The sequence below is a fragment of the Ceratosolen solmsi genome, unplaced genomic scaffold (genome assembly GCF_000503995.2).
Source record: "Ceratosolen solmsi marchali unplaced genomic scaffold, CerSol_1.0 scaffold6, whole genome shotgun sequence".
NCBI lineage: Eukaryota > Metazoa > Arthropoda > Insecta > Hymenoptera > Agaonidae > Ceratosolen > Ceratosolen solmsi.
The window spans coordinates 18104-42442 of record NW_011948414.1 but is presented as its reverse complement, the minus strand read 5'-3'; the positions used below and the strand labels follow the sequence as shown (position 1 = coordinate 42442).

Here is a 24339-nt window from a genome sequence, read left to right as displayed (position 1 = left end):
ATAATTATGTATCTCAATATAGCTTACCTTTCTCAATAATTATAATTTTTTTTTATCATTCATGCAAAATTTTTATACTATGTCAACTAAGAATAAACTTATTCTATAAATTACTTAAATTGTTAACAATCGGTTATTAACAAGTTTAATTTAAGATGAGTAAATATATCAATATCCGTATGATCATAAGGAATAATATTGGAGTTAAAAATTTTTTAGTTTTTAATTATGTAAATAAGTAAGATATAATTTAATACGGATTAAGTTTTAAATTACATTTATTTACAAACTTTGATAAAGTAAGGAATAGCAATATAAAATTTGTGCATAATGAAATAAATACAAAGATATTAGGTATTATTTAAAAATGTTTTTTTTTTTTTTATTAATTAATTTATATAATTTTATTTTTATTAATGTTTATTTAATTATGAGTGTTGTGGTTCCTATTATAATATTTTACGAAAAAGTATACAAGATTAGATTATGAGACTGGGAAAATATGGTAATAATGTAGTATAATGCATTTTTAGTGTTAAAAATGTGTGTTGATTGAATTTTTGATTTTGAATTGAAAGAGTACTTATAGCTATCTACATTACATATAATAAAAAATTAATTAATTTTTCCTAATGCGTCAATATTTCTCTAGTCGTAGTTTGAAAAACTTATGTACATAATTGTTGTAATGAACTAGATAACGAACATAAAACCTATGAAATAAAGCATACATGAATAATTACAACAGCGATAAAAACATGAGTAAAAAGTCGCACTACTTATTTATATTAATTATAAACTTACATAATTGCAAATATAGAAGAAAAAATAAATAAATAACAAAATTTTAAACGAAATATGAAGGTGTTGTTACGCATATTAAATATTACACATAGATGCATGTGTACACGTATATGTATATAAACCTGAGTACATTTATATACATATATATATATATATATATATATATATGCGCATGTGTGTGTGTGTGTGTGTGTGTGTGTGTGTGTGTGTGTGTGTGTGTGCATATAACATTTCGAATAAACGTATTGTTGATTTTTAAAATGGTAATTGAAATTTATTTTAAACAAATGTAAAAAGTAAAATAATAATATGGACATATAAGGTTGCAGTTGGATTAAAAAAAAATTATTTGGCATAGTGAATGTACCGTATTTAAAATTTAATCTATTTTAAACAAATTTCATTACCATTTTTGAAGAAAAAAAAAGAACTTTTACAAACACTATACCAAATTTTAAAGAATGGAGGCATGTTATAACTACATCGTTATACATATATATATATATATTAATTATGAGTGGGAAATTGATTTAATATTATTATATAATTGATAACTTACTGTAATAGCAATGAACGGAGAAAAACAAGACAGTATGTGTCATGTCATGTACTGCGATGTATCTAAACTGTTTAAAACAAATAAAATTATGAGAAAAATACGATGAACCTATTTATTCTGTCTTTTTTTTTTAATTTTAATTTTATATGTATTATATTGTAGCCATAACAAATTATTTTTATATTTAAATGTATTTTAAATTTATATCTAAATTTTAATTGAAATCTATAAAGTCTCATTAACTCATTAACTTTATTATATCATAATATTTAATTCTGAATTAAATTTTTCTTTAAAGATTTAATTTAGTATTTACTATTTTACGGAATCAATTGACTTTATTTAAAAAATTATTTAACATGTTTATTTTAAGTTTTTGCCCTCATATTTTTTACATCCAGAATATTTATAATATTATAAAAACCTCTATTTTTTTTAAAAAAATTTTTTGCAATGTTTTATCCTTATGTTTATTTTATTTAAATCTCCTATATGAAAAAAAAGGAAAAAAAGATTTTTAGTTTAATTGCAATAATTATAACTTTTTCTAGTCGTTTCGAGGTTGAAAATTTAAAAAATGTTAATTATGCATCAATTATTTTGATTCACTTGCATGTAACGCAAATACATAATATAATATTGTTCGATTAATCGATAATTAAAATTTGTAAATATTTAAAACGTCAAATTTATAAAAATCTGATCTATTAAGCTTTTGTAACATAAAAAATCGTTTCTTATAATTACATATTAGAGAAATTAATAAAATGATTTCGTCCTTAAAATTTGAGAATGTAAAAAACATATGATGTCATTATATTATAATTAATTTGTATAACAAATTAGAGTAATTTTCAAATTAAAAAATGATGGTTTTTAATCACAAAATGTATTTTTACCAATTTATATCTCCAGTAAAACTTTGTTTATTCATGTTGTTTTATGTTTATGTTTATGTTTATGTTTATATGCAGCAGTAAAGCTACTATGTAACGTGCTTGTAAAAACTTTTCGTTAAATATTTCAAATACTGTTAATACTATGGACAGTATCAAATGATGCAACAAGTTGAAGCCTTTTGTAAAAGAATTCTCGACTTAACACTAACAAAATGCTATAAACTCTATGTATTAACATTAACAGCAAAGATAAATGAACTGAGTGAAAAAAGCTTTCAATTCCTTGATAAACTTCATACAGTTTTAAATCTATTAATTTTATGAAGTTATTCATAATAATTTATCACTGTCTTGTATTTCGCTGTATTATATTTCGTTATATTATATTGTAGATTATTTATTTCTTCGATCAATGCAATTTCTTAATGAATTTATATATTATCAAGGAATGAGAATTTCATAAGAATAGATTTTTAAGTACTAGAACTATTTTCTACTCGTCACGAATTTATTATCTCTAATGGATTATATAATTTATGTATTTTATGTAAATAAAATATTTACAACAAGGTATATATATATATATATATTTGTTTATTTATTTATTTATTTATTCTAAACAATACTTCATATGTTTTGAAAAATATATAATTTAATTGTAAATTCACTGATTTCCTTCTTTCGAAATCACTACTATAATAAATTCATTGCCTTCTTCATCTCATTGACGATCTTTTTAAGAATATTAATTATAAAAAATATTTTATACATAAATATAAAATCATTGTATATTTTTAAATCAATAAAATATCTTCAATAACTATATTCAGGGATTACTTTTTAATTTAAATTAATTTGGATCAGTATATGTATATATCATTGCAATCGATTTCTAATTTGTATCAATTGACTAGTTACTATTTAATATTAAAATTTGCTTTGTAAATATGATCAATTAACTAAGTTTGTAATTAGGAAAGCATTTGAAGCTCCTAAATATATAGGTTATATTGCTTCGAAAACAAAGGCGCGATAAAAATAATTTAATAATTAAAATTTAAATTAATTTAAAAAAAAATTAAATTAATTAAATAAGCCGCAGTCGCAAAAACATGGCAAAATGCAAGCCAAGTCATTGCTGTCCGAGAATGTGCACTTGCACTCCTTTGGAAGACTTGGTCAAGCTCCATCAAGAACTGAAGTGCCTACGAAAGAGGGCGAAAAGCATAAAAATATCAAGCAATGTCGATAAAAACTGTATATTCGAGATGAGCGAAAGCGAAACCAAAGTCCTGGATAATAATGTGTCGCTCAGGTGCGAATCGATCCTCGAAATAATCCGAAAACAGCGCGATAGCATGCAGAAATTAAATATTGCATTGCACGAGTTCGACGACAAATTGTGTAGTCAAGAGAAGGAAATCTGCCAAGCGGATAATGAAGTAATATGTATTTCAAGTCCCAACATTTTTATATTCTCTTCAATAGTTCTCTACTCCTTAATATAAACTCCATCGATGTTAAATTCAACAATACAATCCAATAAATATTATACATTCATTCAATATTCAAAAGAATAATGCAAATCTTTCTGCGCAACAGTGCGTTGTTAGAAGTACAATTTTCGTGCAGAAATACTTATAGAAAATTGTAAAAATATTTTATAATATTGTTCCACGTAATTTAAATCTTAATTGTCATACATTTTTATATATTTAATTAGGAAGTATCATCATTAGAAAACGAGTTTATAAATGACTTTTTCAGTCATTATGAAAGCAATAAAATAAGTGCCAAATGTAGTATAATTTAAAAATGAGAATATATTTCCAAAAATTTTAAGTAATATAAATTTAATTAAAAAAAAAAAAAAAAAAAAAAAAAAAAAAAAATAGAATCATACAGCTCCAATAAATATATTGGACATTAAAATTTAAAATATTTTTTAATATAGCGTGAACGATGTATTAACATTATTTCAATAATACTCAATGAAATTATAAGACTTAAACAATATTTATTTGATGAAAAAAAAAAAAAACAATTATTCTTTTATAAGATATCAAAATATAATTTGACATTTAAATAATCATTAAAAGTATTATTACATTGTCTAAATAAATGTAAAGATAAAACAATAGGATAATGCATAAATTAATCAAATTAATCATTTTAACAACGAATTAAGAAAAATTGCATTTCTCATTCATTTATAAGATTGCAGATCTGAAGAATCAAATTTGTATTATCAAAAAGATGTCTTGTGGTAAGAAATGTAATACTGGATCGGATGAAAGTGAAAGAATAAACTATTTTGAAGATGCTTGGCAAGAATCTGTATCATTAGAATTGGAAAGACAAAATCAATTGCAAGTACGTAGATTAATTAATCTTCAATTAAAATTCATAAAATTACTTATTTAAATTATTTGTTGTCATGTTTATACGCAGTTAAAATTGAAAAAAATTACTGAATATTTTGAATTAAAAAACAAAGAAATAACATTGGATAAGAAAAGAAATGAACAAAAACTAAAGGATAACGAGTTACTCCAAAATGTGGTTGATTACATCGAAAATTGTATAAATCACTTTAAATCGATGAAGCAATAATAAAATTTAAATATATATATATAATATGTGTATTAACAATAAGTTATTAAATTCTCATTCATCAGATTTTAATTTAAAAAAAGTACATGAAATAATTTCAAGAAAAATATTGCAATAGAACAAAATAAATAATTATGAAGAAACTAAACTGTGGATATATAAATTTATATCTGTATCTATACGTATTATTTCCACTAATTTTCTTATTTGATTCGAAAGTCAGAAATTATGTGTTATTTTCCAATAAATAGTCCTAGTTTTAAATGATAAAGTCACAAAACATATTTTTAATCAAAATAAAATGCAGGAACGTTATAATTGAATTAACACATTAAACAAGAATGTAACCTGATAATATCTGTTCGTGATTAATCTTCGTGGCATAAGATAAGCATTGGTTCGCGAAAGATTAAATAAGGCTTTCCTGTCTTCAATTACAATGAATTACTTCTAGTGAAATGAAAGAGATATTCTGCTCATGACTCATTTTCTACCAAGTTTTTAGCAAGATATACATCCTTACTACTTTAAATTCATTAATGTAATGTAAGTGTTTCCGTTGAAATTATAAGTGAAGTGCGTAAATAAATATCCGCTATTAATTTAATTAATACAATGTATTTGTCTCTTATTATGAATAATTAGTTTAAAATATTAATTATAATTTTTAAAATTCACAATTAAATTTATATCAAAGTCGAATAAATTATTAAAGCTGACATTAAGAGCATTATTATTGGTTAATCCACGAAACAACATATTAAATTTAAATTTAATATATATTAGTAAAGAATAATAGAGCTATTTGTGGAAATACTGTATATATGATGGTAAATATTAAAAAAATTTTATCCATAACTAACATCAGTTAGACTTTACTGTTAATCAAGTAACGATTAGTAAGTCTTTATCTAATTATTAAGATAATTATTACAATAGAGAATATTATGTTTTAATATTTATAGTATAAAGTTGTTACAAATATTTTAAGTATTAACATTATACAAATTAAGAAAAAAATACATTTAATTAAATAATATTATTTTTAATAATAGGGTAAATAAAATAGAAATTTAATTGATTTAAAATATTATTTAAAAATATTTATTTGTAGTAAATAGATTATAAATAAGATAATATCGAACGGTCTTGAATTAATAAATTTCTTTTATCGAGAAGAAATACACAAAGGTGGCAGATATTTCTATAAATTTATTCGATTTTAAAATTCAAACTATTATCAAATTATCTATTTGAAAAGTAAAAACAATTAAGCATTAGTGAATTGATGTTAATGATGTTATTTATTATCAGTAAATGTATTCAAATATCAAAAATTTTCCATTTATACTGTATCATGGTAATAGTGGCGATGTACATCGTCAGCTTTCACTTGACCAACTTATTCTCACATTTTAAAGAGTCCATTGCAGATGTATAGATTATCTTGTCTTTACACTCGGTTTACGGGCAACTTCAACGATTGCTTTACTCGAGTATAAAATAAATAATTAAACAATCCTCCAAACTCACACATAATATAAATTAAGATTATCTTTCAAATTCTTTCCACGCATTACAAATAAAAATTTAATTTAATAAAAATTCATATAATTTTAATTACGTAATATTCAAGATAAGTTTTATATTTAAAAATATTGTAATTCTAATATAAATAATTTTAAACATTATTCTTGGTAATACTATTTTAAAATAAATGCAAAACATTTCATACGTACGTACGTGCATGCATTATATATACATATACATATATACATATACATATACTTATAGAAAGTCGGTAAAATGATTTATCATAGATTTAATCACTCCTAAATAGAACGATAAAGAGAAATAATGAATGATATAATGTTATTCTGAATCTTTAAAAATTTCTATGATGAGTGAGTGGTGATAATAACTGGAAATACGGAATTGGTGTCAAAAAATTTAACATTGGAATCATAATATTATCGTATGCCGAGTTAAAACTAAATTAATGTTACAGTTATATAGATATTATAATTAAGTCAATATGAAGAAGAGGGAGCATATTAAAATAGTACTTTTAGGAGACAAAATGACTGGAAAAACATCTTTAAGAAAACGTTATTTCTCAGGACACTTCAACGAAACGGAATTAGCAGTAAGCCTCTTTTACATATTAAATTTTTGAAAAATTCATTTAAAAATAAGATACATTCATGTATTTGTTACTTTTGTAGACTATCGGTGCAGGTTTCGATTCGAGAGTTTTTACTCTACAAGATAAAGAATATGAAATGGAAGTTTGGGATACATCTGGAGAAGAAAAGTATCTTATCTTATAACTTGTAAAATGATTTGTAAAACTAAATTAATCATTTACGAGCTATTATATATTTTCATTAGAATAATTAACAAAATTAATTTATTTCCGTTCAAATGACACTAACGTTTTTGAAAATCAATTCTACGATAGTAAATTTTACTGTAGTTAATAAAAACAGTATAACATTTCGATGTTTACGTGCATTACCTTTTTCATTATCATATTACGCGCTGTAAGAATATGCAAGTATTATTTCACATAAAAAAATTCAAATATATATATTTAGATTAATTATGAAAAAAAAAAAAAAAAAAAAAAAAAAAAAAAAAAAAAAAAAAAATTGAACTTACAATAAAATATAAAATTATTTAATTTTCCTTATGAAAATTTGCTAAATTGTTATTATTCTCTTTCATATCATTCGAGTAAAGCAAACGTGTATACATTTATGTATTTTATAAAAGGAGCGATTAAATGTTCTAAGTATATAAAAAAAAGATTATCAACAACTTATTCATTAATTATAAAATTTAATTGATAAATGAAATAAGAGTCTGAAATTATTATAATCATATTAATAGACATTTGCTTAAATCGTTAAAAGCAAGTCAGCTCATTTTAATAAAATCACATACTAACATATTTTTATTATGAATAATACCAGTTAATTTTATTTTAATATTTTTTCGGACTTTATAATAGCATAAAATAAAAAATACCAATAACTTCTCAAGTGAAATTAAAGTATTAGTAATTTTAATGATAAGCAAACGAATAGAATTACTAAAAGGTTATATGCAATTATAAAATAATTATTTTGGTTTTGCTTCGAAAATAGAAAAACTGTTTCACATAAACTTAAAACTTCTTTAACAGATATCAATCCATCTGCAGAATGTATTATCGAAATGCGGCTGTTGCCATATTATGCTACGACGTCACTATTTACAGCACATTTCAAAAACTTAATTATTGGATAGGTGAATTATACAAAATTCAAGAATCATGTAAAATTTATGTATGTGCAACGAAACTCGATTTGCTGGATCAATATGAAGCGAATCCGCAAATTAATTTTGTCGAAAGTTATGCCCGCGAAAATGGCGTTAAGTTCTTCTTGACATCCAGTAAAACTGGAGAAAATGTTGGTAAGCTATTCGCTAATATATTTTACGCACTGCAAATAATTTATGACATTTTTACCATTTTCATTTGAAAAATTATGCATTTTGCATTAAAGTATCTTGAATATCTTTGGTCCAAATAAAATCAATTAGTGATATAGTTATACAATGAAATATTATATAACATTTATTAATATAAACATTTTTAGCCGTTAAATTTAACTACACACACGCGCGCGTGCGCGTGTGTAGTTTAACCGTATTTTTGGTACAATCGTTAAATTTTATCGAATAATAATAATTAAACAATGGTATTTATTATGGTTACTATGGTTATATTAATAGATTAATTTCAAACTTTTATTATAAAAATAAGAAAATATAACTACAATCTTATTCTATTACATTTTTTTTTATCGTGTTTGTGCGTTTTAGTACAAAAATAATTTTTATATATTTATATATTCAATATAATTGAGTACAAATTAAAGTATACAAGTAAAATAACATTTTTTCTTTTATTTCTCACATTGAAATAATTAGAAATATTCAACGTAAAAGTATTTAAAGTAATTCATGTCAGTAATACAAGTCTATATACATTAAAAAAAATAAATATTTTTATCATAATTAATAAAAATACATTACAATTTAGATTAAAAAATCATAAGTTAAAAGATATAAATTATATGTTTCACTGATACAATAAGGAGCAGATCACATTTTGTAATAACTATAATTTAACGATCATTTTATTTACATAAGCAATTTAGTTCCTAAGTCTTAAAAAATCAGTCATTATTATAATTTATAAATGATTTGTAAAAAATTATTATCGTCTAGAATGTTTATTATTACAAATTATTATTAAGAACTCGTTTAAATTTTTTTATCGAGACTTTTTTTTTTTTTTTTTAATAATCATAAAGTGTAATTTAAAATTAAACTTCTTCATTTAGTTAGTTTATTCGATGAGATCTTGGATGACTACATTAGCAATTCACAAAATACACCGAGTTGTACCGATACAATAAAACTCCCCACCAACAAAAGACGCTGGATGAAACAGAATAAAAAATGCTGTTAAAATCATCGATTAATCTCTGCATAAATAATATACATTGTAAGATAATTTAATTCTTTTTATAGTTGTATTTTTACGTAAATAATAAAAAGCATAATTCTAGTGTAAATAATAATAATAATAATAATAATAATAGTAATGATTATTATTTTAAGGATATATTTCTTAATTGTCCGTTTCATTTAATAAGCTATCGATTCCCAAACTAAATCTAACGTTATTTTGGCTTGTTAATAAGTTTACATCTATTTTATTATGCTCTCTTTTTTTGTTAGACAATCTTACATCTAAAGGTATGTAAGTTTCATTTAAAATATCGAATTCATCAATTTCCTCATTTCTTTTAACATTTTTAAATACATTTTCATCAACCAAAAATACGTTGTTTTCTTCTTTTTGCATAATACTATCATTATTATTTTTAAGATTCGATGCATTTTTCTCATACTCAAAAGCAATGTTTTGTTGTCCGCTATTCCTACTACAAATGTTATTAATAATTATGGACATATCTATAGAATTATCAATGTCGCTCGCGAAATCCTCCGGAACTAATTGATTAAACATTGCTTCTAATGATCCATTTAAAATTGAATCTAATCGTTCAACGCTCATGACCTTATCAAACTGCGGTCCTCTTTTCATTATATTCGGGTCTTTCAAATTCTCACTTTTTTTATTACGTTTTGATCTAATATCTAGCTTTTCCATCGATTCATTTAAACTTAGTTTATTAATGGTAAAAAATTCTAGAATTTTCTTATTATTCACAATTTCGGCAGATTTTCTTTTGCCTCGTTTTTTTGTTTCCGTTTTCTTCTTTTCATCTGATTCTTTGACGTTATCTTTCACTTTTTTCTTACCATCGGATTTTTTTTTTTTTGCATTTATCAAAATATCAAATTCATGAACAATATTTGGATAACATTTTAAAGTTGCATCTTGAGGCTCGATCGTCACTAATTAAAATGTAATTTTTCATTATCAGTATTTCATTATTTTATAATATTATTAAAATTATTTATATTTTATTTTATAGTTTTCGCCAAATGTAATTATGATAAATAAATGATAATAATCAATTGCTATCGTACTTATATACATATGTTTAATGGTTCAATTTCTTATTAATTTAATCAATATTTTCATCGAGTAAATTAATAAAATAATTTTGTTATTTTATCATTACTACTATAGTTGTTATTATTGTCTCGTATATTTTTATTATTTACAATTGTCCTTAAAGAAAATGGAATTTATTAATAAATCCAATAAGATATTTATAGATATATAAGATAACAGAAAGAGTATTGAGAGAAGCTTGTACTATTTGAAAATGATTATGCGCTAGATATATTAAAAATGTAAGTAATAAAAATTGAACAAAAAAAAAAAAGTGATAGTTTAGTGTAATTAAATAATTTTGTATAAGAATATTTTTTTTATATATTCATGACAATATTTTGGTGAATTTATTATAAAAAATATTATATTTACCTAATTCAAAAATAGAATTAGAATCATCATTTTCTTCGTTTTTCCCTTCACCGTTTACATCTACTAAATTTAATTCTTTTAAAAGATTATCTTTGTCAAGCCATAAAATCTCATAACTAGCAATGCTACGAATGTTTCTTTTTTTTCTTATTTTTTCAGCAATAAAGATACCTGGTGCAGATATACGTTGCTCAAATGGTAATTTAATTAAATTCAACAATTGCCATCTTGTCATAAGAGGAAAAATTTTTGTGAATGCATAATTGGGCTCCCATAATCCTTTTCTCTCCATAAAATGCTATAATTTTGAATAGTTTTTTTGTAAATTATCATTAAAGTAAATTATTTAATTGTGCAAATGCTATTTTAGAGTTGTACGCTAAGCACTGTTTTTATTTTGATCTTAATTAATTATTTATCATTGTACAATAATAATATTTATTATAATTTTAAATAATTTTAATACGAGTTATAAAAATTGCATTTATTTTATACATGATTTATGTATAATACTTACAACAAATTCAACTATTTTAGGTTTTCTCCATTCTAAATTCAATGTCGAAGGTACTGCTCCTTTACGAATTAAAAATTCATTTATAAGTTCTTGGTTAGGAAAATTTTCAATTAATAATGCTTTCTTCCTTAATGCTAATTCGTTAGAAATCAAAATTCGCTTTTCTCTAAGAAGGAAATGTAACACTTTTTAAATATTAATGATCATATGTATATATATATATATATATATATATATATGTATATATTATTATTATTATTTAGAAAACAATTAACTTGTACAGACTTGTAACTATTGGAACATTTTGTAGAAGTTCCGCAATCAGCACAGCCAATTCTAACGTGAGACCTTACTTTTCCAAAATGTCCACAATTAGTGCATATATTTGGATTGGATAATTCATTTTCCAGTCTTGTAAATATCATATCAGTTCTCCATTGTTTCATCCTATAAAAAAATCATTTCTTTTAAATCAATAGCTCTTATTTAACGATGATTTAAATCATAAAGTACTACGAATTCCGTGTTCTATTAAAATTTTTTTAATCTATTCAATTTTAAAATTATTTTAAATTATAAAATAAAGAATAAATAAACATTTCTATCAAAAATAAATACCTATCAAGAATTTCATCGTCTTTGTACATTTTCAATAATTTTAATGCTGCTTCTTTTCCTACCCCATGTAATCCATCATCATAATCACATCCGCACAATAAAGCTAAAGCTATCATTTTATTTCTGCCAAGATTGAAAACTTGTTCAATTTTTTCCATGGAATATTCATCTATGGATCCAGCACTTGTCACTCTATTTCCTTGTGTAGTTGTGCAAAAGTTACGGTACACTTTTTTAGCCCCATACAGAAAGCAGTCACTATCTTGACTAATACAACCATCGACTAGCTAAATTTAAATAATGTATGATAATATAATTTTTTTAATTCTTCAAGATGGTATAAAATATTAGATTAATATAGCTTACTCCATCCTCGTTTAAATAGGCGCACATAGCCTCGGCTTCTCCGTAGCCTTTAATGCAAGCTATACCCATATAACGTAGCATCTCTTCGCATTCTTTTATTACATAATTAAAACGCGTTCTACCTGTTTTCTTTGTTATTTTTCTTTCTTCGCCTTCATGACGAATATCATTTCTTTTTGCAATAGTTTTATGTTTCAAAACTGGTGCTGTTCCTTCCAAAATAAAGACTGGAAAAATATTGTGAAGGAGAAGGTGCGAGGTACGAAAGAAAAGATTACTGTAACATATAAATAAATGTAAAATATATTTTCTACGCTAGATTTTATACTAAAACTTTAAATAATTAAGAAATCTATTACTTAAAAATATTCTGAAAAGTAAAATGAACTACAAATAGAGAGATAAATTTAAAACATTAACTTATTTTTAGTAAAAGTTGAATGTATTTCATTTGTAGCCTTATCGCTTTAGTTGTAGTAATTCTTAATACAAATACCAATTTGATACTTTGAAAAATTATAATAAGAAAAGATTATCAAATTCATATCGATTATACTCTAATAATTCAAGATATATCTTAATATTGTAATATATACTAAAAACAATATTTATTTTATTGCAATATGTTAAACAATGCAATTTAAACTGAAAATTAAATAATAAATAAAACATGGAATAGATTAGTATTAAATTTTTTATGTACATAAAAATTTAACTAACCGCAGATACATTTTTGGTTGAATTGCATTATCTGTAATAGTTTGACTATCGACGATCCAGCAACTCAAATCGATCGCTATTACTTTACCTTGTAATTCAAATAATGGTTTTCTATCGCTTATGGGTGATAAAATATTCCACAAATCTTTCACACCCATTTTGCAATAAGATAATTTTTCCTAAAAAAACAGGATACATAAATATCAAAAAACAATCTCATATTATCAATGCACATCACAATGCAATCAATAAGTTCATAATAAATTTATTACTACGAGTAATAAATATTACATTCGAATTGTTATTGCTTATTATCTAATGTGAACTCATATTTATATACCTATTTAAAAACAGCTGAATACAGTTAATAATTGAAGCAATGTATTAAAATTAATTCATTATCTTTTCTCGGTGCATTGGTATTAAAATTTAAAATACTTGATATAATCACAATTATTAAACGCAATGATCGAAGCATCATTAAAGTCTATAAAAACTAAGATTTACACTTGAGAGTCATTTATATTTGTTTGACAAATTAATGAAAATAAAAAGATGTTCTCCTTGGACGATAATCAAGGCAACCCATATAAACGCGTCTTCTCTGCAATTATCAACAATACTTTAAGAGTTTTCAAGTATCGTAAACAACCGCTGTGAAAAAGCAACCGATATTCCGCTGGTCATGAACGGCTCTCAGCGGCTGACAATTGACTTTCAAATTACCGGTCCCTATTGTCATACGCGCATATACGTCGTAACAATACGTCATGAGTAACAGTGTTACATGGCTACATGTGCTGTGCTGGTCAGTGCAGTGAATCAAATACAAATGAATGGTGCGAGATTATCGGTTCGTTAGGAATTCCTTTTTATTTTTGCTGAACTTGATTTATTGAAAAATGACGAATCCTCAAGATCAGCAACGTAATGTAAAAGTGGTTTTACTTGGACACCAAAATGTCGGCAAAACGAGCTTAATGAATCTCTATGTTCACAAGACATTCAAGCCAAATTATAGTTGTGTTGGTATTTCCATTGTTCCTACAGCTTCTTTAAATCTTTTGTTATTGTTTTGTAGATTTAACTACATAATTATTAAACTATATAAAATTTAACAAGTTGAGTTAATATTAATGGCATTTTATTGAAATAATAATAACAATTAGTAATAACTTGGTTATTACGAAATATTATATAAAATAGAGAATTTTTTATCTTATTTACTTTCAAGTTAATTGATCAAAAGCTTTAAACGACTTTTTTTTTATATTTCATTTAATAGTCCGTATATTATTCTATATAACATAGAAAATTAAAAATTCTTAGAATGTAAGATATGAAAGTTTTTTTTTTAATTAAATAATAGAGGTATAATTCTACATTTATAGACAATCGGTTCATCATTTTCTAGTAAAGTAGTATTAATCAGAGATCATATTATTAATTTTCATATTTGGGATACCGCAGGACTTGAGAGGTATGTTTTTATTTAGATTAAATTGTAATTGACCAATTATCAAAGAAAAAACTTATATTTTATCATTTTTTAAAGATATGATTCAATGACTACAACATATTATCGAAATGCAGCGGCTGCAATCGTTTGCTTCGATCTCACAGAACCAGAGACATTAGAAAAAGCTAAAGAGTGGGTAAATCGCGTAAGGAATTCGGAAGAAAATTGTATGATATATCTTTGTGGGACAAAGAGAGACATTCTACAAAATGACAACAGAATTTTGATGATAGCTGGGACTTACGCGGAAGAAGCCAACACAAAATTATTCCTAACATCATGCGTAACTAAAGAAAATATTGGTAAATACACATGTTAAATAAAACGTGTTTTATTAGTATTAGTGATTTTATGTTATTAAGTGTAAAGTTTGCATTAAAAAATGTGGAACAAGATATTACTATTGAATATGAAGATAATATTTAAGGGGCAAAACAATTACATATTTAAGATATCAATTATTACGGAAAACAATATTTAATGCTTCCAATTTTTAACTAAAGACTTATAATTATAAATATGTTACTATATTACAAAAGGAATATTTATTATTTATTCAATAATAACTATGGACAAAAAGAATATACCATTATACTCATTTTTATAATTTATTAAAGATGAATTTATAATATTAAGCATATTTCCTTTTTGTGTAGATAACCTGTTTGACACAATTGCCCAGGATTATTTATTATCACCAAATTCTACAAACAATAGAACTGAAGAATTTATTCGACTCACAAATAATAATCGAATATCTTCGCTCTGTTGCTTTTATTCTGCTTAAAAAGTGAATAGATGGTACATTTATTTTGTAAAATTTGTATAAACAACTAATTAAAACTTTAACTTTTGCATAAACTACAGGGTTGCTGTAAATCTATGCTTCCTTGCACTTTCAACATGTATAAATTATTAATATTTTTTAATATGCTCAAAACAATTATAGGAATCAAAAAATTAAAATGTTATTTAACTATTTTTACATGATGATTAAACCTCAAAATAAGCGTACTTTAAAGATGTTTATTATATTTTAAATTCAAAAAAAAAAAAAAAAAAAAAAAACGAAATACTTAAATTTTATACAATTGTACAAAAATTAAATTCAAAACAATTAAGTTGTAATTAATCTTAACAATATTTGACCATGTTGTATCATAATCTTGACAATTATGAAAATAATTTATAAATAGTCATTAATTCAACATTAAGGAAGCAAATTTATTTTTATTAGCTATAATATGGATTGGAACTTCGGTCATTCTTCGCATGCTTTGTATAATTCACAGTTTTGTATATATTCATACCTACAAAATGTACAAAATGAATGCGAATGTAGACATGTCAGGGTTATTTATTTCTAAATTACATCAGTTTTGTACTTAAGAATTGGATAAGCGTAAAGCTAAATATTAAATACTGGAGCTAGTTTATGCGCTTTGAAATATTATCTTTGGTATAACTTTAGTCTTATTATTGTGCGCAAATTGATATGAATTGAAAACGTTTGTAAGAAATTTAAATATATTGAGGCTTATAAGAGAAAACTGTGAAAACATTAATTATTATCTAATCTCTGAAAAATTAATTGTTTAATTAAGCTCCAAATTAAAATATTTTGTAATTAAAACTAATAACATTGTTTATTTCACCTTCACATCATTTAGTAGCCATAATTTATCACTTTGCGATCAAGTTTTGCTATTAAAGTATTGCGTGTCATTGTCTTCTGTCTATGTAAGCTAAGAGTCTGTATGGTTTAAAAGACAAAATTTGCATCACAGAATTCTCGAGTTTGTTCGTAAATACCGAAAAATACGAAACCACCCAATGTAAAACCGCAAACTCTTGGAGTAAAACCAGCAAATAATCTGTAAATAAATTCGCTACATAATTAGACAAATAACACCTATAAAAAGAATTGTTTAAAAATAAAAAGAGAAATTGTAAATACAGCTATACAGTTTGCTCTAATTATATTATTGAAATTCTATACGTGAATATTAATTTTACCATACAAATTCTCACTCTCTATCCATACTTTTTTTATATGCTAATAATAATGCTCTTACCCTCGAATTCCATTTTTTCTATAAACTTGTTTAAGCATTACTGATATTCGAACTTCCTTAGCATCGACCGATGTCGACGATAACATGATTCTCGTTTTGGCAACATCTAATGGAGTAGTTATTGCTGTAGATACTGCAACTGTAAGATGAATACAATATAAAATAAATGATTTAATGGTATCAGCATACAACGGCACGTATAATTGGATTTAATAGAAATGTGTCTTTTTGATATAGAATAAAAATTGTACGATGTCACTACAATAATGTAATTATAAAAATCTAGATTAGTTTAAATTCATTGCCATTATTTATATTCTCTACCTGAAATTGCTCCGCAAATAGCTCCTTCGATCGGCGTACATTCTCTAAACACTCTGTTTTTCCAGCAGAGTTTAAAATATTCCCATAATGGCATTTGCACTAATCCAAAGGGTAAATCTCGTAAAAGGGTACTACCATATCCACGAAAAAGTGTCCTTAATTTCAATGTTTCTGTATCATTGATCAATGCTTGCTTACGTTGCTTAATTACCTCGACTGGTACTCGGATTAAACATGCAATCTATGCATTAATATTTTCTACTATATTACATATATATTAAAACACGATGAGTAGTAAATTTTGGATTAAAGTCTATAATTAACATATTTCAGCGTGCAAAAGAATTTATTAATTAAAAGTATAGCTATTTTATTCACTGTAGAATTTTATGAAAAACTTTATCAATGTTAATATTATTATTATTATTGTTATTTAGCAGTAATCACTAGATTATGTAGAAATTAATAATTTCATTTCGTTTAAATCTTACCAATTCGCCGCACGAAGCAGCACCCATGTGAATTATTGAATGATATTGAATTGGAAGATAAGGCTGGAGTAAATGCTTGATTCCATCGTATGTTACAAAAAATAAGGAAGCTGCGCAAAAGAATTATTACTAATAAATATATTAAAGATATACTTAAGACGCAAGTGAAATTTGTGTAATGTGATTAGTACCAGCTGGTGCTGAACCTATCATAACAGGTGCAAATCCATGATACAATTTTTTAAATCCACCTGATTTGATAAATCCATGTTGACTTTGTAGTCTAGTTTTAAGAGTATCTAAAGGAAAAAATACCATATCGCAAACAACTCCAGCAGCAGCTCCAGACTAAATATGACAATAAGCATATTTAATTAAATTAACAGAAATATCATATAAAAATACATAAATATTTGTAAAAAATATTACTAACAATCAGAGATGTAAACAACACATTTTTTTTGTCTTTATTTTTCGTCTCCATATGAAGCATTGCAAGGACGACGTAAACTTGACGGAAGTCAAGTTGACTACAATTTCATCTAAAATTATTGAACTAACTAATCGAGTTGAATTTTCAGACATGTAGATACGAGAGTCTTATTCTAAGTATTATGTACAATATTTGTTCGCTGTTCGTGTAGCTATCCAAAAGTCTCCAAAGCAGGAAGGAAAATAACTTTTCAATTCTAACCTCAATTTCGCATAATTTAAATTATAGTTCACTCTAACTGTTCACAGTCAACGAATACAATAATACTGCAGTACTGCATAAATACATGTCAGCTGATGTATTCATAATTTTATGACTGCAGGCAAAGCAGAAGACAGTCTCTCTCTCTTTTTCTTTTGACCCAGCATTGGCGTCACCTACAGGATGATCACATGCTTAGATGTTGAAATAATTGAATTTTTATTATAAACGTCCTCGCGTCGTCAATAAAATTCACCGAATTACTTTCAGATAATCGAAATAATAAAATCAACGTACTTTTTATAATATGCAGAAAAATACCTTTTAATACCCTGTTGACGATTTAGATGGAAATTTTAAGGAAAGTAAATAGGGTAATTTTAAATGAAAAAAAAAAATAATTATTTCGAAGGAAAAATGAAATGTTGAGGCTTAATTAAATGTAATTTGTCATCTAAGGGGAATATTAAATTATGTTAAGCATAGCATTTTAAATACTGATTATAAAAAGACATTTCCTTAATAATATCAAATTGATTTATTTAATTAATATATACGTGCATAAGCTATTATATTAAAATACAAAATCTCTTGATTATTTAAAGTCTTCCATGATAAACTATACTTAGAGTTGAAATTTATTAATTTGTCTTGCAAAAATCGTGTAGCAATAATAGTAATGAAATATAAATTCGCGAGAAATATAAACCAACGAGAATTAATTTTTGTGTTGCGTAATTATAATGATTAGCCCAATGGCGTTATTAGTTATCAGTATAATATTGTAATTTATATGATTTGTAAAAATGATTTTTTTTATTTATAACATAAGTATAGTGTCTTGTTTATTTATAAACTTACGAACTAAAAGCTTATTATTTTGAATACGACGTTTTGCAATCTGCAATCAGGAAAGTAGCCAGCAATGTAAAGTGATACATAATACAAATGCCTATTATCAACCAATTTTACGAAGCTAATGAGCAGCCTAACGTGACAAGCGACCAATTTCGTAATTACAATTATTAATTCACTGGAAATCCAATGAATAAAGTCGTCGGTCCATATACAACGCGTATATAATTATCATACCAAATGCTAATTCTCACGTGGTATACATATGAATGACGTAAGCACAGGTGGTGCGTCGTCTGCTATGAGTAAACTCGTCAGTTCTCTGTCTCGCTCTATTGTTTTGTTTGCTGCTACGGAGTCGCGTAATAGCCAGCCGCACCTCCGAAAACGTCCACCTCGTCATGCATATTTAGGGAAAATTTCGCACGTTTCACCCCGCGCGACGTATCGCCTTGGTCGTGGAGTTTTTGCGACGTTGAAAACGTTGGCAAGAGGCATTCGCGCGCGTGCCCGACCGCAAAAGCCATATTTATACGACCGAGAAGGGAAGAAGCTCTGGAGGATGCTGAAAATAAATACGACGCATTAAGTTTGCAATTGGAGGAATGATAAATCGAAACGAATAGGGCATAAGACGACATAATGACAGTGATAGACAGGCTTGACGTTAATCGCAAACGTAAATTTATGACTCGGAGGCTTTTTGGCACTTTTACCTTCAAATGTACAATTATATAACCTTAAAAATAATTATCTCCAAATTATTTTATGATATTTACTCTGTTTGCCTACCACTTGGCATTTATTAAACAATGGCACCGAATATTCTTAAGAGCAGCCTCGAGAATGCGTCGTTCAACATTATTTTTCAGGTAGGCAACTGGTTTAATTTACATTGGCCAATAATTTCAATTTGTTGAATCAATTTGTTGTGAAAATGATCATGTTAATTTAAGATTTTCTTTTTATTATCTAAAATCCTATACTATTACTACTACTACTATCCTATAATAATTGAATTATAATAGATGATACATTATGCTGAAATATGTGTGAAATTGCATGAAAATTGGCATGACAATTTTTTATTTGCTTAAACCGTTTAAAATAAATTTGAATTAAAAATTTTATAATATAAGCATATTTTATTTGTACATCTAATGTAATTTCTATTCTTTAATATATTTTTCTCATTATAATTATTGTTTATTCGCTTTACACGAATAATGCAATGAATATTAAATATTATGCTTAGTTGCATAGTAATGGTAAAGTGTACTTTTCTAAAAAAAGTGTCGTAAGATAAAAATCTCCATTAATTAATTTCATTATTATTATTATTTATTTATTGTTTTATTCTATTTAGATAATATGTCGATGCGTGACATTTTTTTTAAATGCTTTTGTGGTTCGACATGTTGGACAAGCCATCCTTGGGGTAATGAACGTTCGTCTATTACTATTGGAGTCAATGATTTTGTTTTTATCGAGAGAACCATTTATGAAAGCCTGTCTCACCAATACTGCTGAACATAACTGGGCTCAGGTCATCAACTTACTCTGGATAACGTTAGTATTAAGAAAATACTTTAATTTGGTTTAATTTAATTCGATTTAGTCATTATTTATACAAAAGAAACTAAATAATGTATTTTCAAATTTAATACTCGATATATTGATTTTACTTGTTCAAAATATTTTTCAAATATTTATATTATTTCATCTTTTACAAATGAAATAAAACACTTGTTTTACTTACTTGATATTACTTCAATATTTTTCACCACAAGTTATTTTACATTCTTAGAGTTCCCATTTGTGTTGCCATGTCTCTGATATTTGGATATATTTGGCTATTCGTTCTACAAACATCCGAAGCCTTACCACCCTTTTATACTTTTGCTGTATACGCGGTTGCAATTTCATGTATAATAGAGCTGTCATCGCTGGTAGTTCAACTTATCGCCAGTGCTTTCTTATTTGTTAGACTCAGGGTAAAATATACTTTCATTTTTATATATGAACATTTGCTCACCTTTTGCTCAAAATTACACGTTGAATGTTGAATGATATAATAATTATTATTCTGACAACTAATTTGTAATTTGTAATTATCTACGATGATTTGTAACATAAATCACTTGTGGTAATGAATATTATGTTGACACGTATTTTTACAAATTCAGTCTAAAATCAATATTTAAAAGGTAAGGTAAATTTAGATAATATTATTGTTATTATATTTCCAAATAATGTTAAGATATCTGATTCTTTGTTTGAAAATGTGAAAAGCTGTCTATAAGCAATGGTGAAATGTTCGTTTCAGTTATTTGTTAAATTCATTTTAATCTTCTAGATTGTAAATTGTAAATTATTGTATAATTTCAGATTGTTTTAGATACTATTATGATCGCACTAAGAACTACAACATTTGTATTTTTAATCATTTATAATCCAGAAAATGCACTTTTTGCTTTTGGAGTAGCACAATTAATAGCGAGTCTGTTTTGTACGGCGAGTCATTATATTTACTTCCATTATTATATTAAAAAAGTGAAGAGGCACAAATTAAAGAGACGATTATCGGTAAGCGATGATGGAATAGAAGAATATGTTGAATCAGAGTTCCCCTTTATGTCGATTAAAGATTTTTTGCCTTGTCAGCTTGAAAATCATGTAAGCATATATTCATATAATATATAAATATACATGATAAATTTATTTATTAGTGAAATTTTAAAATAATTCAAAATCATTTTTGCAATAATAGGATACACCTTTGAATAAAAATTTATCAATTCTTACATGGAGTTTTTTCAAGCAGGGAATTCTGAAGCAGGTTCTGACAGAAGGTGAAAGACTAATCATGACAATATTACCAGTATTATCGTTCTCAGAACAGGTAATTTTTGGTTAATGAAGGTAACGACTGTTTTTTGTAAAAATTTGTAAAATCTTTAACTATGCAAAACTATATCTTATCACAAACTTCAAGCACTACGATATATATATATATATATATGTTTTTTGTTTTTGTTTGAAATTGTAATTTTATTCAGTGAAAATATATATACATATGTTAAAGTATAACAATTTTAGGGTGTGTACGAAATAGTAAACAATTTGGGTTCACTGGCTGCTAGATTCATCTTCCGACCAATCGAGGAAAGTGGATACTTTTATTTTACACAAATGGTGCAACGCGATAAACCAATATCTCATCAACCGCAAGCTAAAATACAGGAAAGCGCTAATGTTCTAAAATATTTATGCTGTGTAGTAACATCTATTGGATTAATAGTTTTGATCTTTGGACAATCTTATTCGTCTCTGCTCTTATGGCTTTATGGCGGAGAAAAATTAGTGTCTCCACTTCCTATACTTCTGCTCAGAGCCCATTGTTTAGCTATTCTTTTGCTGGGTGTCAATGGAGTTACGGAATGTTATACCAACGCTACAGCAGACAGTGCAACAATCAACAAAAACAATTTTATCATGATCTATGAATCAATAGCATTCCTTGGTGCATCTTATATTTTTGCTATTTGGTTTGGCCCGGTTGGATTTATATTCGGTAATTGTGTCAACATGGCTCTGAGAATAGCTCACTCAACAATATTTATTAATAAACGATATACAGAGACAAATTATCAGCCTCTTTTGGGTTTGATTCCAAAATCATTTTTTAGTAGCAGCTTAATCATTGCTGCATTAGTCACTGCATGTTCTCACGTAAGTTACATCGATAAAATTGGAATTTTTACATTTAGTGTGCGATGTTTAAGACCCACGTTAAAAGATCCATTCTACTTTCTACATTAATTAATAAATTGTAAGAAATTTACAAAAATTTGCCTTTTATATATGTAATGTTTCATACAATTTTATATGTGTAGAAAACTGGCTTTAAACATATCGAGAAATGCGTAGATTAAGCTATTGTTCAAATAATAACAATAATAATAATTTTTTTTATAATTGCATATATATTATCATAATTAAAAATAATTTTTTTCTTTTGTAAATTTACGTAATATTAAAATGAACTTAAATGCAAATAATTTTATTATAATGAAAAATTTCTTTTTATTGAATACTTATAATTGCAATACAAATTACAATTTTGATTACAGGCCTATTATTTTCCAAATAACAAATGTTTACATCTATTTATTGGTGTTATAATGCTCAGTACGGTACTATTTTCATGGATCTATGAAAATTATGATTTATTGAAACTTGGTGTGAGCAAGTTGTTAGAAAGACGTAGTAGTAGTAGGAGCGTAAAAATTGAATGACGTTTTTAAGAAAATCTATCTTGCTTGCACTGGAATGTTTATTGTTATTAAAAATGTTATCAAAATAGTACAAAATCAAATAATTGTATATTTATTCTCATACGTAATAAAAAGCTTTATTTTTTAAAAAAATATATATATTTATTTTTTATATACATACCTTATGTGTTTGTACTTGGTAAGAGGTAACATTTAATTGCAGAGTTTTCAAATTACTTAAATTTATGCCAAGTAGCCTTTATCAATATTAAATTTTTTTTTGCAATTCCTTTTATATTTCGGATATAGAATAATATTTATATGTCAAGTTTAAAAAATTAATATTCTATGAAAAGTAATGTATTCGGTAACAATAAAAACGTTATTGATATGTTTATTCGTATATTTCTATAAATTTAATTATTTAGATTTTAAATTACTTTGATTAATTTTAAATTAATTTAAGAGCCAATTTATGTAAAAAGTGTCTGACGACCTGGACGATACTTTTCAATTTCAAATATAGTGAATTAATGTTATATATTGAACACTAAATAATATATTAAACTCGAACATTGATATTTTACAATTAATTTTACTATACGATAAAATATAAATTAATATAATTAATATTATTATTATAGCTATATAAATCCCGGTTATCTCTATAAAATTTTCATATTAATATAAATTTGTATTTATAGTTATAATTTTGACAATTTTAATACATATAATAAATCATATTTTGTATAAATAGTTATAAATAGTCGAATTTATGAAATGATAATATTAACTGAAAAAATACTTATTTATAACTAATTACTTAATTCCTATTATTAATATATATTACTAATTTATATTAGTTATAAATAGTTATTCCTACTAATTAATTAGTTCCTATGAAAATACATTTAAATAACTTAATTCAATATTGTTGGAATTTTAACGTTTTATTTTATGGCTCGAACTGCCATTACAATAGTTCAGCGGAT

At 25.0% G+C, this 24339-nt stretch overlaps 6 protein-coding genes across 8 annotated transcripts; 4 read left to right on the top strand and 2 right to left on the bottom strand.

The window, feature by feature from the left end:
* Positions 1–3374: 3374 nt before the first annotated feature.
* Positions 3375–4736, top strand: LOC105368328 (uncharacterized). The gene is made up of 3 exons (XM_011507328.1): positions 3375–3704; positions 4480–4639; positions 4714–4736. The coding sequence occupies exons 1-3, from the start codon at positions 3375–3377 to the stop codon at positions 4734–4736; spliced, it is 513 nt and encodes a 170-aa protein (XP_011505630.1).
* Positions 4737–6875: 2139 nt separating this feature from the next.
* LOC105367745 (ras-related protein Rab-24-like) lies at positions 6876–9430 on the top strand. Of its 2 annotated transcripts, none has more exons than XM_011506515.1 (4): positions 6876–7021; positions 7101–7189; positions 8063–8334; positions 9270–9430. In XM_011506515.1, exons 1-4 carry the CDS (start codon positions 6911–6913, stop codon positions 9395–9397), a joined length of 600 nt encoding a protein of 199 aa, XP_011504817.1. In that variant the 5' UTR covers positions 6876–6910; the 3' UTR covers positions 9398–9430. The 2 variants fall into 2 exon arrangements, with proteins under 2 accessions (XP_011504817.1, XP_011504818.1); XM_011506516.1 differs by having other exon boundaries at positions 8063–8330; positions 9270–9424.
* A 129-nt stretch (positions 9431–9559) lies between these two features.
* On the bottom strand, positions 9560–13288 carry Gen (XPG-like endonuclease). Its single transcript, XM_011507327.1, has 7 exons — positions 13113–13288; positions 12393–12669; positions 12027–12313; positions 11694–11855; positions 11409–11574; positions 10892–11189; positions 9560–10353 (listed from the first exon to the last, which is right to left on the bottom strand). Exons 1-7 carry the CDS (start codon positions 13268–13270, stop codon positions 9560–9562), a joined length of 2142 nt encoding a protein of 713 aa, XP_011505629.1. The 5' UTR covers positions 13271–13288.
* Positions 13289–13931: 643 nt separating this feature from the next.
* On the top strand, positions 13932–14896 carry LOC105368326 (ras-related protein Rab-24-like; the record flags this gene model as incomplete). Its single annotated transcript, XM_011507326.1, is given in 4 exon segments — positions 13932–14107; positions 14109–14137; positions 14527–14592; positions 14668–14896. Coding segments are annotated over 4 exon segments (417 nt in total), but the record flags the coding sequence as incomplete, so codon positions are not given.
* A 1441-nt stretch (positions 14897–16337) lies between these two features.
* On the bottom strand, positions 16338–18518 carry LOC105367744 (S-adenosylmethionine mitochondrial carrier protein). Of its 2 annotated transcripts, XM_011506514.1 has the most exons (7): positions 18142–18518; positions 17955–18063; positions 17713–17869; positions 17522–17631; positions 17031–17271; positions 16707–16845; positions 16338–16505 (listed from the first exon to the last, which is right to left on the bottom strand). In XM_011506514.1, the coding sequence occupies exons 2-7, from the start codon at positions 18012–18014 to the stop codon at positions 16394–16396; spliced, it is 819 nt and encodes a 272-aa protein (XP_011504816.1). In that variant the 5' UTR covers positions 18015–18063; positions 18142–18518; the 3' UTR covers positions 16338–16393. The 2 variants fall into 2 exon arrangements, with proteins under 2 accessions (XP_011504816.1, XP_011504815.1); XM_011506513.1 differs by having other exon boundaries at positions 17955–18518.
* Positions 18519–19403: 885 nt separating this feature from the next.
* LOC105368325 (protein RFT1 homolog) lies at positions 19404–23368 on the top strand. The gene is made up of 7 exons (XM_011507325.1): positions 19404–19942; positions 20437–20639; positions 20878–21064; positions 21459–21746; positions 21841–21972; positions 22170–22802; positions 23204–23368. The coding sequence occupies exons 1-7, from the start codon at positions 19883–19885 to the stop codon at positions 23366–23368; spliced, it is 1668 nt and encodes a 555-aa protein (XP_011505627.1). The 5' UTR covers positions 19404–19882.
* The last annotated feature ends 971 nt before the right edge of the window (positions 23369–24339 follow it).

Excerpts from the sequence above, each read along its gene's own strand:
- LOC105367745 (XM_011506515.1), top strand. The coding sequence starts at position 6,911 with ATGAAGAAGAGGGAGCATATTAAAATAGTACTTTTAGGAGACAAAATG. Across the intron at positions 7,022-7,100 it reads TCAACGAAACGGAATTAGCA|ACTATCGGTGCAGGTTTCGA; the intron begins GTAAGCCTCTTT and ends TTACTTTTGTAG. Across the intron at positions 7,190-8,062 it reads GATACATCTGGAGAAGAAAA|ATATCAATCCATCTGCAGAA; the intron begins GTATCTTATCTT and ends CTTCTTTAACAG.
- Gen (XM_011507327.1), bottom strand. The coding sequence starts at position 13,270 with ATGGGTGTGAAAGATTTGTGGAATATTTTATCACCCATAAGCGATAGA. Across the intron at positions 12,314-12,392 it reads CCTATTTAAACGAGGATGGA|CTAGTCGATGGTTGTATTAG; the intron begins GTAAGCTATATT and ends ATTTAAATTTAG. Across the intron at positions 10,354-10,891 it reads TAATTCTATTTTTGAATTAG|TGACGATCGAGCCTCAAGAT; the intron begins GTAAATATAATA and ends CATTTTAATTAG.
- LOC105368325 (XM_011507325.1), top strand. The coding sequence starts at position 19,883 with ATGGCACCGAATATTCTTAAGAGCAGCCTCGAGAATGCGTCGTTCAAC. Across the intron at positions 20,640-20,877 it reads ATCAACTTACTCTGGATAAC|AGTTCCCATTTGTGTTGCCA; the intron begins GTTAGTATTAAG and ends TTACATTCTTAG. Across the intron at positions 21,747-21,840 it reads CTTGTCAGCTTGAAAATCAT|GATACACCTTTGAATAAAAA; the intron begins GTAAGCATATAT and ends TTGCAATAATAG.
- LOC105367744 (XM_011506513.1), bottom strand. The coding sequence starts at position 18,014 with ATGCTTCATATGGAGACGAAAAATAAAGACAAAAAAAATGTGTTGTTT. Across the intron at positions 17,870-17,954 it reads TGTTGTTTACATCTCTGATT|TCTGGAGCTGCTGCTGGAGT; the intron begins GTTAGTAATATT and ends TGTCATATTTAG. Across the intron at positions 16,846-17,030 it reads TATTTGCGGAGCAATTTCAG|TTGCAGTATCTACAGCAATA; the intron begins GTAGAGAATATA and ends TTCATCTTACAG.
- LOC105368328 (XM_011507328.1), top strand. The coding sequence starts at position 3,375 with ATGGCAAAATGCAAGCCAAGTCATTGCTGTCCGAGAATGTGCACTTGC. Across the intron at positions 3,705-4,479 it reads TCTGCCAAGCGGATAATGAA|ATTGCAGATCTGAAGAATCA; the intron begins GTAATATGTATT and ends TTCATTTATAAG. Across the intron at positions 4,640-4,713 it reads ACAAAATCAATTGCAAGTAC|TTAAAATTGAAAAAAATTAC; the intron begins GTAGATTAATTA and ends GTTTATACGCAG.